The sequence below is a fragment of the Neoarius graeffei genome, chromosome 3 (assembly GCF_027579695.1).
Source record: "Neoarius graeffei isolate fNeoGra1 chromosome 3, fNeoGra1.pri, whole genome shotgun sequence".
Taxonomy (NCBI): Eukaryota; Metazoa; Chordata; class Actinopteri; order Siluriformes; family Ariidae; genus Neoarius; species Neoarius graeffei.
The window spans coordinates 120,599,387-120,611,574 of record NC_083571.1 but is presented as its reverse complement, the minus strand read 5'-3'; the positions used below and the strand labels follow the sequence as shown (position 1 = coordinate 120,611,574).

Sequence of the window (12,188 nt, the reverse complement as noted above, 5' to 3'; positions counted from 1 at the left end):
CATATTGGATTATACCAAAACAATATTATGAAAAGATGACATTATTTCACTGCGCCTTTCTACCATTGACCTATGGGATATGAAGATGAAATAGTGTGTTTAGTGTGCGTATGATTATTTTACAGTGAAGAAAAGTTCAGTCAGTAATTTAATAGTCTTAAAAAAGTGAACATGAGGACAATCTGTGTATCTGCTATGTAGGTGTCGCTCTGAAATACGTGCACGACAGAGTGATCACCTCAGACAGTGGAATGAGGAGGAACGTCCCGAAGGTGGTGGTGGCTGTTACTGATGGACGTTCTCAGGATGAAGTGCAGAAAAATGCTGCCAAGCTGCAACATGCTGGTAAGATCCTGAAATTTTACTGGCAACCCAGATTACCCAATTGCAGCCTGGGCCATGGCAAGATACTACATGTGCAGAGAGTTATTATTTTTTAAACAGTAGGTACTGATAAAGATTGTATTACAGATTTTTTTACAAGCATTTTCTGTTGTTTAATGTGTCTAAATGCTGACATAAACATGTACAGTATGTACAAAGCTTTATTCAGCTTTTGGATAATGTTACAATTCAAATGTAGTTATATGTGAAGATTCACTCCTTCTCAGAACATACTGTTGTAATATGACTCTCATATTGTTTAATCAAGACAACACCAATCATTACTATTAAAAATGTATTGGAAGTTATTTTTAATTCTATTCAATTCTGTACTGTTTTTTGTACACAGATTTTGACAGGAGACACTGCCACAAAGCAGCTTTACAGAAATCCAGATATAAAAATGATATTTTAAATTGAGCCTGTATTATCTATCTATCTATCTATCTATCTATCTATCTATCTATCTATCTATCTATCTATCTATCTATCTATCTATCTATCTATCCCACACCAATTTAATTAGTTAGTTCTCGGATTTTTTCAGGAAAAATATGAAGCGAGCGAGCGAAATAAAAATAAAATTTAAAAAATGCTCTGATGGTAAAATTAGCGATGGAAATTGAGGGCTTTCATAATAAACAAAACAAAGACAATACATTATTGTTACACATTTCATATGGCTCTTTTAATAGCTTACCTTATTTCCACCCGTATGCATTAAGGGCTCTGGCTGCACGTCTTTTATCAGGCAAACCAGTAAACAGAGAGGCGAAATAAACGATTGAATTACAGTCAATTGAACGTCTACAATGCACAGAAAAAAAGATTTGGCCAGGAGGAGCTACTTCTGATGGCTAAATACTTCGAATGAATTTTTGTTTGCCCCTCACATCAATCAGTGAAATATATAAATCAAACCCACCTCCACAGAGCTGTAGTCCAAGTTGGCACATCGCAGGGTAACAAGCTCACGGCATCTTGAGTACAACTGTGCAAAGTTTTCCCCCTCTTGAATTTCGACACACCTGTCAAAGATTTTACGCTTCTGTTCGCTGAATATCCTAACAATCACAAACAGGCTTTGCAGGATTCCCCTCCACAGGCATGTTTCTCCCACAAGTCTTTATCTAAAGTGAAAGGGGCGATTTGATTGGTTTTCGACGTCATGTGACCTCAACCTGCAGTCAATTTCGATTTTTTTTTCATTTTGCATTTTCTTCAAGCAGCGATTCCGAGAACCAACTAATCGAATTGGTGTGGCCTTATCTATCTATCTATCTATCTATCTATCTATCTATCTATCTATCTATCTATCTATCTATCTATCTATCTATCTATCTGTTATTTTGCTGGACAAGCTCTAACAGGAAATACCAGCAATTAGCAACGGAGCCTTCTGAAATATATGTTGAGAAATCGACGTGCAAAACTTTGGAATTAATTAAGATTGTAATTTTAATTAAAAAAAAGAATATAAGTAAAAATTTTGATTATTAAAAAACAAAATTGACTCTGGCTTGACCACGAGGTCTGTTCTATTATACAGGTTTCAGTGTGTTTGTGATTGGAGTGGCTGATGTGGACTTTGTTGAGCTCCAGAACATCGCCAGCAAGCCAAGTGAACGCCATGTTTTTGTTGTGGATGACTTTGATGCCTTTGCCACGATACAGGACAATCTGATCACCTTTATCTGTGAGACTGCATCTTCCTGTAAGTGCAAGTCCAAAATGCCTGTTCAACTGTTCAAAAATGCTGAAACTGTTGAGTTTTTTTTTTTTTGACATGGGTAGCACTGAAAATGCTCATGCTTACGGAGTCATCAGTCATGGCTTTACAGTACCAGTCAAAACTCTGGACACCCCTTCTAATTCAATGTTTTTTCTTTAGTTTTGTTAATTAAGTCACTTCATGTCTTAAAGTATTGATGGATGTCGTTTCCCTTTACTCAGTTGTTCGGTTCTTGACATAATATGGATTACTACAGTTGTGGAATCGGGATATTTACTGTATTTTTTTTAAATTTACTATTTACTGTTTTATCTTAAATGCATTAAGAAGGCAAGAAATTGCACTAATTACCTTTTGACGAGGCACACCTGTTAAGTGAAAAGTATTCCAGGTGACTCCCTGACATGAAGCTGGTTAAGAGAATGCCAATAGTGTGCAAAGTGTCATCAAGGGAAACGCTGGATATGCTGAAGAATCTAAAATATCGAACATATTTTGTTTGATTTTTTACACTTTTTTGTTTACCATACAATTCCATATATGTTTGAGATGTTATTTCATAGTTTTGATGTCTTCAGTTTTGTTCTATAATGCCTATGAATGAGTAGGGGTATACAAACTTTTGACTAGTACTGTAGATAAGTATATCTTTAACAAGTATCAATGAGGTAAATGTTTGTATTGGTTCTACATACATTATTAAATGAAATAGTTTATGATACTTCACTAAAATTTTGGTCCGTAGTTTAACATTTTTTTTAAGTCTTATGACTCGTGTTTCTCAGACTCTGTGCATTATTGTAAGTGTTTCCTGATTCCTCTCACAGCTTGTCCTCTGGTCTTCGTGAATGGCTTCACCTCTCCAGGTACAGATAATACTTATATTAATATCATCAGTAATAATCTTTATAGCATTATGTATGTACATATATGTAGACGTGTATTTTTGAAACCATTAAAGCATTTTATGGGTTTCTAAACAATGTTTATTTCTTCAAAATATTCAAGCATATTATCCATGACAAAGCATATAGTAAAACATTAATTTTAAAAAATCTGCAAACATGAATAGAATAATAAATATATAGAAAATATTATACAATAAAATAAAGGTGCCAATAGCTATGAATACATAGTCTGGTACATTTTTATTTTGGGAAAAAACCCCTCATAAAGCTATCGGGTGTTTGTGATATTCTCTGGAACGCTGTGAGTTTATCTCCCAGTGACCGAGTTGACAGCGTTAAGAGTGTAGTGCTCAGGATGGTTATAATGCTTTCTCACCATTTTAGTTTTATTTCAGTTTTATTTCAGCAGTCAGGGTGTCATGTCATCCAAATATTTTCTGTAGATCTATTTTCCATTTTGCACTATAATTTATTTATGTACACATTCTCTCAGGCTTCCGAATGCTCGAGGCATTCAATCTGACTGAAAAGACGTATGCTTCGGTTAAGGGCGTATCAATGGAGCCAGGCTCCCTCAACAGCTACACAGCCTACAGGCTCCATAAAGATGCCTTCATCAGTCAGCCTTCAGTGTAAGTTCATTGTTATGTCTCCCTCTTGTCTGGATTAATGATGCAGTTTGCATCAAGCTTTAATCAAAGCAGATCAATGTAAATGTTTTAAGTGGATAATGTAAACATGACTTTTGTGTTCTCCCAGTTTTACTTTTCCATGCTTTGATTAGAAATACCCATCGTAAACGAAATAAAGACAATTCCTGATCCCCGACCAAGACCTCTGAACCCTACTGTATACTTAGTTTAATTAAAGAGCACTAATGATCCTCATTATATGTGATGAACAGTGTTGACATCAAGGAAACCGCAGATGTAAATACAGCTTATTGCTGAAAGTATGCCATTAAAGGATGATGAAGCATTTTCAGTTTTGCTGTTTTAGTCTTAACATGACATGTCTTGCCCAACAGCTCACAGCTAGACTGTTAGACCTCACTGTTAGTTAAGGAGGCTTGAAGGATTTATGGTACCGTATTAAAGTCAATCCTGACAGGTGGTGATATTTGTTAAAGAGCTTCATTTTCCTCAAGTCTCAGCTTCAAGTCCAGTCCCAAAAAAACTTCTAAAACCATTATAATCCATTTCTCTGACATAAATCTCTGATCTTTTTACCATACACAGTGCAGTATCAAAATATATCCAGTTACCTTAACATGCCAGGTTTGATTTTAAACCCCCTTTGGGAACCTCTTAGAACTGGACACTTAAGCTAATGGTAAAACAGGCTCCTGGATCTGTTATCTGTGTCTGTCTGTTGATCGATCATTCAATCGGGAGGAAGCAGCACAAACCTAACTCTAGTTTTGGGTTCAACAGAGACATCCATCCCTTTGGCCTTCCCCCATCCTACACCATTATTCTGTTGTTCCGGCTTCTTCCAGACTCGCCCAATCAGCCTTTTGATATCTGGCAAGTGTCTGATAAAAACCACAAGCCTGAGGTTGGCATCACTGTTGACCGTAAGTGTAACTTTAGTCCCTCAGATTAAAAAAAGGAAATGTATGCTGTGTGTAATCTGTGTTGTTTGTATCCTTGTACTTTGTTCTTTATTGTCTTGCTGCATCTATCTATCTGTCTGTCTGTCTGTCTGCCTGCCTGCCTGCCTGTCTGTCTGTCTGTCCACAGATATTAACATTATTTCTGAAGCCTTCACTTTTACAACTCAGAGATGTTTGTGTGTAACTTTCAGAAACTTAGTTACTCACAAAGGCAGCATTATTCTTGAAGAAGTGAGAAGTTTGGACATTGGAGCTCATTAATGACAGAAGATGCACACCAGCTGACTTTTCATCCTTTTATTATTTTCTTCCCAATTTCAATTGGCTGTCCTCAGATCACCATGAATGGCATCTAATGGTCTCCAGGCTTCAAGCCTGCTTCTTTCTGCCTTTCTCAGTATGCAGCCTTGACCTCGCATGACTTCTTCCCTCCAAGCTTCACTCCTCAGAAAATTGTCATATTTACTAATTATCATATTTGGCGCAGGCTTCATGCAACAATTCAGGACTGATCGTAAATGTTTCCTGTGAAGGATGTTTCTACTGTCTGAGTTGAAGAAGAGCTTGGAGGCCTATCTGACAATTTCCTCTTCTCTTCCTTGCTCTTTTTTCAGCATCCAAACAGACCATATCGTTTTATAACAAGGACACACGAGGAGAGCTTCAGAAGGCCACATTTGACAGTCCACCACTGAAGAAAATATTCCATGGAAGCTTCCACAAGGTAAATGCTGCTGCTTTTGTGCTCTACATGGAAATCTGGACGTGGATTGATATGGGGTGTGGCATGTCAGTCAAACATGTATCCAGTTGTATCTACATGTGTTCAATGACCTGAGGATATCCAGATGTCTCAGAGAGCAGGCATTCCAGACGTAATGATGACAGGCGATATGTCTGTACGTGGTTTGTAAATGTTTGTTCTTTAGTAAATGACACTTTTGGGGTGTTATGTAACGTGTAACTCAAAGGAATTATACCCTGTTGGAAAGCTGATTTGGGGAGCTCGTTTCACAGTCCACGCTTCATAAGGCTGCTTGCTAGATTGTGGGATATTTTACATGACTTCATTCAGACCTGCTTTTGAAGGTGTTTGCATGCCACCAATCTGCATGGAACAGAATGCACTATTTGTGCAAATTAATAATAATAATAATAATAATAATAATAATAATAAATGCTGCTAAGTCAGTAACCTCCAAAGTCTTTAGCATCAAGGTCTTAATGATTGCAGTGGGAGGTCCTAGGTACAAATCTACAGTGTTCTAGTAGATGAGATTAGCAAAAGAAGTAAGAGCAAGGATTGGGCATGAAGAGTCTTGTTTTGTTTTGTTTTTTTTGGGGAAGCACAGCTCTTTAGGGTATACTTGTAGGATCATCAAGCTCATCCGGATGAATCAGGTTGTTCCACAGCAGTAGGAGTGTGTCAGGATCAGGCACATAGCTTCATACCATGTTGTAAACCACATTAATGACTGAGATTTTTGGAGCCTGACTTTCTTTTTCTTGTTAGCTACATTCAATTTGTAGCTAAAGCTCAAGAAGCAACCCACAGGCACCAAATGTCTTGGCTGCTTGACTACATTTGGGGTAAAGGGAACATTTGTGGAATTTCTTTTTTTTTTTTCCCCCAGAGCTGCTTCTTGTCACCAGAAGAAAAAAAAAAAACTCTTTCTGAAAAAGTGCTTAATCCTCTTTATTCAGGTTCAGAACGGACTGAGTGAGGAGAGGAATGTAGCAACACATCATTTACAATTGCTTCTTTATGTAATTATCATAAGGACTACTAAGCTCTTGTATTTTCATTAGAATATATGGTATAAATCTGTTTGGCGCTTTTGAAACATGGTGAAGTTGTTCGCTGGAATAGGGAGCTGGAAAATATTGGGTCACCGGATTAGCCATTAAACAATTACATCAGAACGTGAGTGAAATGGCAGGCCAAGCAGAGGGAGAAGGCTGTCTTGCTCTCTGCCTTTTTCTCCATCTCTGTCAATATTTTAGTCTCTTGAGGGGTTTATAAAAAAATAGCACATATTACAGATTACGTATCTTTTATTTTTACACAAATATTATCTATCTCTTGCTTTCTGTCTCCCTCCCTATCCTCCTCTCATATCTGAGTCTCTCTCTCTCTCACTCCCTCTCTCCCCCTCCCTCCCCTGGCTGTGTCCCAGCCTCTATTAGGTTGATTCCAGGATGAGGGAATTCCTGTAGTTATTCTCACATTGCAGTAGCTCTTTTTGTGTGTGTGTGTGGTTTACCTCCCTGTGCGAATGTGAATGGAGAGGGTCCTCACTACTCCCGAGGAAACTGCTCATCACTTTTCCCTACCACCAAATATCCAACATTCACTGAGTAGATGGAGCGAAATCGAGCAGCACTGGCTTTTCACATCTTCCTTGAAGCATTACATATATGAAAGCTACATACAGCACCATGCTTCAGATCTCACCTATCCTGCAAAAAGAATAACCCAACAATGGGAATACTGTTAAAATAGTAAATGCTCATGAACCATCATGAATTGATTTTCACACTTACATATGAAACCTTGCTCTGGACTGCCAGTGTTAAATCATCCAGTGTTCCTGGATAAACACAAATGATTTAGATTTTCTAGCTGAGCCCTGTGCATTCTCTTCCACTGTCGATCGATGCTTATACGTTGTTTTATTAATCTCTCTCGGGTTTGGTGTTAAAATGAGCTGTAAGGTACAGACTAGGAGTTTTCCAAACCACAAGGGTTGGCAGAAAACAGTGTGATTCATGGGTTTATTTGAACAAAGAACAGTGAAATGTCATAATGTCATAAACAGGCAAAATCTAAAAAACTGTAGAAATACAGAGCAGCTGTAACTGGATATCTGGAGTGGAAGTGCTGTTAAATCCATTTAAATTGAGACTGTAGCATATTTAAGTGCTAGTTATTTATATTTTTCCAGGCTAAACAGAAATGTTTGTTTTATGAAACCTAACTACTCATGTGTTTTTATTTATTTATTTTTAATTTGTATCGATATTTGTATTCATATTTTAATATAAGTTAAAATTTGCAGGATTGATTTATGGAAATGTAAATGTCATCAACTTTACTCCTAGGATTAACTCCTACTCATTGCTAAGATCTGTCGTAAGAGTTGCTTTACACAAAGATTTTTATTTTTTTTTTGGTCTCCAGGAAACCTCTCAGACTACCTTTGAGAGTAATCCAAGGAAGCTTTATACATACCAGCTTTGGACTTCATTTCCTGGACTTAAGTTCCTGGGCCAATGTTCCTCACTGAGATTATTGAGTAGCTATTGATACCACTGTCATCAATATTTATGCAGTATGCTTAGACTATTTGTGAAAAAAAATTAAAAGTAAAAAGTAAAAAAAAAACACAAAAACTGGTTGATATGCCATAAATGTGATAAAAATTAAAAATTCTTAATGACGCATTAACACATTTTATTGACATCACGCGTAAACCTCTTATTTCAATGACATTCACATTAGAAACAGATGATGACTATTTCTTGTAGTTTTCTTTATCATTTGTGTCATTTTTCTAATTAAGATGTTATTATATAACTGGCTTATTAGCTATGACTGGGCTTCTATTAATGTTTTGCTAGAAATTCAGACAATGAGAACATCCACAAACCAGATGTCAGAAGATGACACTAATAGTCAGCATGTGGTTATACGTTCCATCAGTGGTGAATCATTACTATTAGAGCTGGGACTTGAGCTCAGCCAAAACTTAGCCACACACCAAAATGCAACAGGGCAAAGGATTTTGTAAGGGATTAGCGACAGGCTGCCAAGTCGCTCCGTTGTGTGTAGCTGTTGATTTTAAAAGTAACTCAGTAAATTACACAGGGATATGAATCCTTAAGTCTGAGTGAAAAATACTGAGGCGAGCGTGCAGTGTGGAAGAAGAGTCTGGAGACAGAAATCTTAGTTTCTCGGTCATTAGCCTGTGCTACTTGCTCTCAATAGCACTGGCTTGACCACTTTATTAGCATTTGCTAATGCTACTGATGAACGCTACACCGGCTGGAAGGTGACTTCACTGCTGCGCTGACGGCGCTGACTCACGGTTCGGCTCGCATTGATAAATTTTTGGTCCCTCCCACTATAAATCAAAATCTGATTGGTTAATTCATCTGTTACTTCCTACATAAACATACACTGCCATGGCCTTCTGTCCCGGCAATGAAGTCCTAAGCAATGAGTGAGCAGCTCTAAACTCTTCTCAGCCTAGACACAACAAACAAAACAATCTCATTGGATAACTCAATTTTAATGTTTTCAGGACAGTAACCCTTTCATTTCTGAAGCACATTTGATAGAAAATGAGGCCAAATTAGAATTAGAAGAGAATAATTATAATGAAAGAATGAAAGAAATTAAACGTTTGAAATGCTGATATGTGTGGGCCTTCTGTGAAGGCCTTGAAGGCCCTGACAGTTCCCCTCTGTGTTCCATATTACCCTGTTGAATGCCTTTATATTGTTTTCTCTGTACTGTTTCTATACTGTAAAATGGCTGAAGACAATCACTTAGAGAATCCTAGGGCTGTCCAACTCCTATAAATATGATAATGCATTTAAATACAAAATGTTTCTTGAACCTATAATTATAGGACAGAACAAATTATCCATAGAGCTTTTGTGTGTGTGTGTGTTTTTGCGGCATTAGAGCTGTGTTCCTTCCGTCTATGGTGAAGTCGCGTGCATTTCCGTGATTGTATGTTACTGCGCCCTCTGCTGCTCTTTACAACAGAATTACAGCTAAGAAAAACTAAGGGATGACGCAACCTGATAATAATGACAATTCATTTTTATTACATTGCTTTGAATTGTCATAAAGTCATATTGCAATTTATTGTTGAATGATATCATTACATGCCTAGTTTATAGATATCTTTAATGTTATGAAACATCTGTGAAAAAAGTTATTTCCTGATATCACTTATAGCAACTAAATTATCAACAATCATTCCCTCACTAGCCTCTTATTTTCTCCCTTTTAAAGTTAATAAGAAAAAAAAGTGCAGTTTAACATATTACCAAGAAACAGGAAACGACAATGCTCTTTCCCTATGTCAGAAAACATAGTTATAAATTTAGCTCTGAGTTCTGACACAGGAACCATCTTCCAAAAAAGGCTAATGTGTGTCTCCTCACAGAAAATGTACCATATCAACAAAGCTTTAAAAAAAAATCAGTTTAGGTGGAGTCAGTGGCTGCCATATACATGCCTGTGAATGAGAAGTTACTATAGAAATAATAACGTGAGAATAAAAATACATGCATATTATGACAAGTTGTATTAGAATGGTGAAATTGATTCTGACAGCCCTAGAACATATGACTGAAATGAACAACAATTACCCCAGAAGATGCTGTCGGAAAGTCTTTATTCAGCTTGACACACTACTTAAGAAATCTGAAAGTGCATCTCGCATGACATTATACTGCAATTGAATGCATTGCGTCGTCAGAGCTGGAGGAAGAAATCTACCAGACCTCAACAAGGAAGGTCTGCTGAGTAACATTTCTCTCAGACACACTGACTCCCAGACATTGCACCATTAGGGCACCCCCCCCCCCCCCCCCCCCCCGTCTTCTCAGTGCTGCTTCTCTTCACCTCATTTACCCCCTACTTTAGAAGATAGAACATCGCTCCAAGTGTCCTTGCATGCATGCAGACTGTCTGAAATCCAGATCCATGACCGTGACGTCACGTCCAGACAATGTTCACATTAACCTAGAACTTGCAATTCCAGTGATGTTGAGCAGAAGCCACTTCTTATGGCAAGATCTTAAGAATCTCCCATTTTCCCAAAGGGAGGAGGTGGTGGGGAACAGCTGCAGTTGAGTGTTGCTGTTGAGTGGGACACATGCAAAGTTTGGAAAGCAAGCATTAGAAAAGACAGACATCATCAATAATATCACTGACTTAACTTCATCACTGTAACCTGTGGTGTATTGGGGATATTTATGGCATGTGTGTAATATTAACACTTATGGTGGAACAAAACTGCTCTATGATTTCAGATGATTTTAGTGTGTATGTGTATATACTGAAACTTGCAATTATAGAATGGGCCATATTTTATATAATATATGGCTGTGGTAGGTTCCTGATGTGGGTGAAATACTACTATTCTCTGCCAAGTTTCCCAAAAGCATCGCAGCACAAAGATCATCATTAAATGGTAGAGCGAGCAGCACAATGAACACTCTCTCTCCTAGTTAAGCTGCTCTTAGCGTTAAGAGGCTTTTAGGAAACCCTCTCCTCATTTGTACACACACACAAGTGCTCTGGTCAGGAGAGAGCCCCTTCTTCATTCTCTCCTCCTTTTCTGTCCTCCACCGTCACTGCAACACACACCCACACACACACACCACATTAATCAACAACAGGTTTACTGACTTTGCCACTCACCTTCCCTGGCCCCACCCTCCATTCACAAACCAACACTTGGCCACGCCCCCGCTGCCACAATGGCCCATTCTATAATTGCGAGTACATTTCAAGTGTTGACTCTGTTAGTCATTGTCAACTCTGTTATCGTTAAACTGGACAATCCATTAACAGAATTGATGAAAACAGAGTCGACATTTTCCGTTATTTTGTGTCTTCACTCCACATGCTAACCTCAAACTAACTCCCACATGGCATGATTAAAAACAGAATTTTATGGATTATTGTTTCAAAAAAATGAGCAAGAGATTCACTCCAATACCACAATCACAGAGTTGATGAATAATTAATCTCTTGTTGGTGTAAAATCCTCAACATTTTGTTCAAATTAATGAGAGAAGAAACAGAACACACCTCACTGCCTTTCTGAAGTTTCCTGCCGAAGGAAGTGGCATCACTCGGTGCAGGTGTCATGCATATTATTAAAAGTCTTTGTGGATTTTATGCGATTTTATAACAGAGTTAAGAGTTGACAAGAACACTGGGACGGATAAAAAATAGATTTTTTTTAAACTGAAATTTCACATAATACAGAAAACAGACTTTCTGTGCAGTTGATTTTATAACAGTGAATAGAATAAACCCCCCAGAAAACAGATTGTTAGACTGAATCACTTCCTGTTTATTGGAGTTGAATGGATGAATCAGGAGTCAAAGTCAGCCGATCATGTGGGGGAGGGGTGGGAGCAATTTAGTTAATGTTTTATGGATAAATTGGGTCTAAAATGTACATCAAGCATTGCTATTGGTCAAAGTTTGTCATCATTTGCATTATTGCTCAAAACTGATTCAATAAAGATTTCTTTTGTGGAAAATAAAAGGTTTATCTCCGAGATGTGAAATGTACCCCGAATTCTAGAATTACCCATATATAGTGAGAGACCACCTACTAGGATGTAAACGCAAGACTTTCACTCATTATCAGTCAGCACTTTCATCTGGTCAGATCCTGGGAACACTGGGCACAATAGCTGCACCCATGTTCACTAGAGGAAATGAGCATGAGTATCTTGGCGGTGGGAAGAAATCTGGGACTCTAGAGGGCTCCCACATAGACACAAGGGAAAC

General features: G+C 37.8%; 1 protein-coding gene across 4 annotated transcripts in view; it reads left to right on the top strand.

Moving 5' to 3' along the window:
• Positions 1-12,188, top strand: part of col12a1b (collagen, type XII, alpha 1b) — a 123,508-nt gene that overhangs the window by 90,326 nt on the left and 20,994 nt on the right. For all 4 annotated transcript variants that reach the window (XM_060918017.1, XM_060918016.1, XM_060918019.1 and 1 more), the window contains 6 exons: positions 202-345; positions 1,934-2,098; positions 2,944-2,982; positions 3,518-3,656; positions 4,458-4,600; positions 5,254-5,363. In XM_060918017.1, coding sequence (XP_060774000.1) covers positions 202-345; positions 1,934-2,098; positions 2,944-2,982; positions 3,518-3,656; positions 4,458-4,600; positions 5,254-5,363 — 740 coding nt within the window. The remainder of the gene's footprint in view (positions 1-201; positions 346-1,933; positions 2,099-2,943; positions 2,983-3,517; positions 3,657-4,457; positions 4,601-5,253; positions 5,364-12,188) is intronic.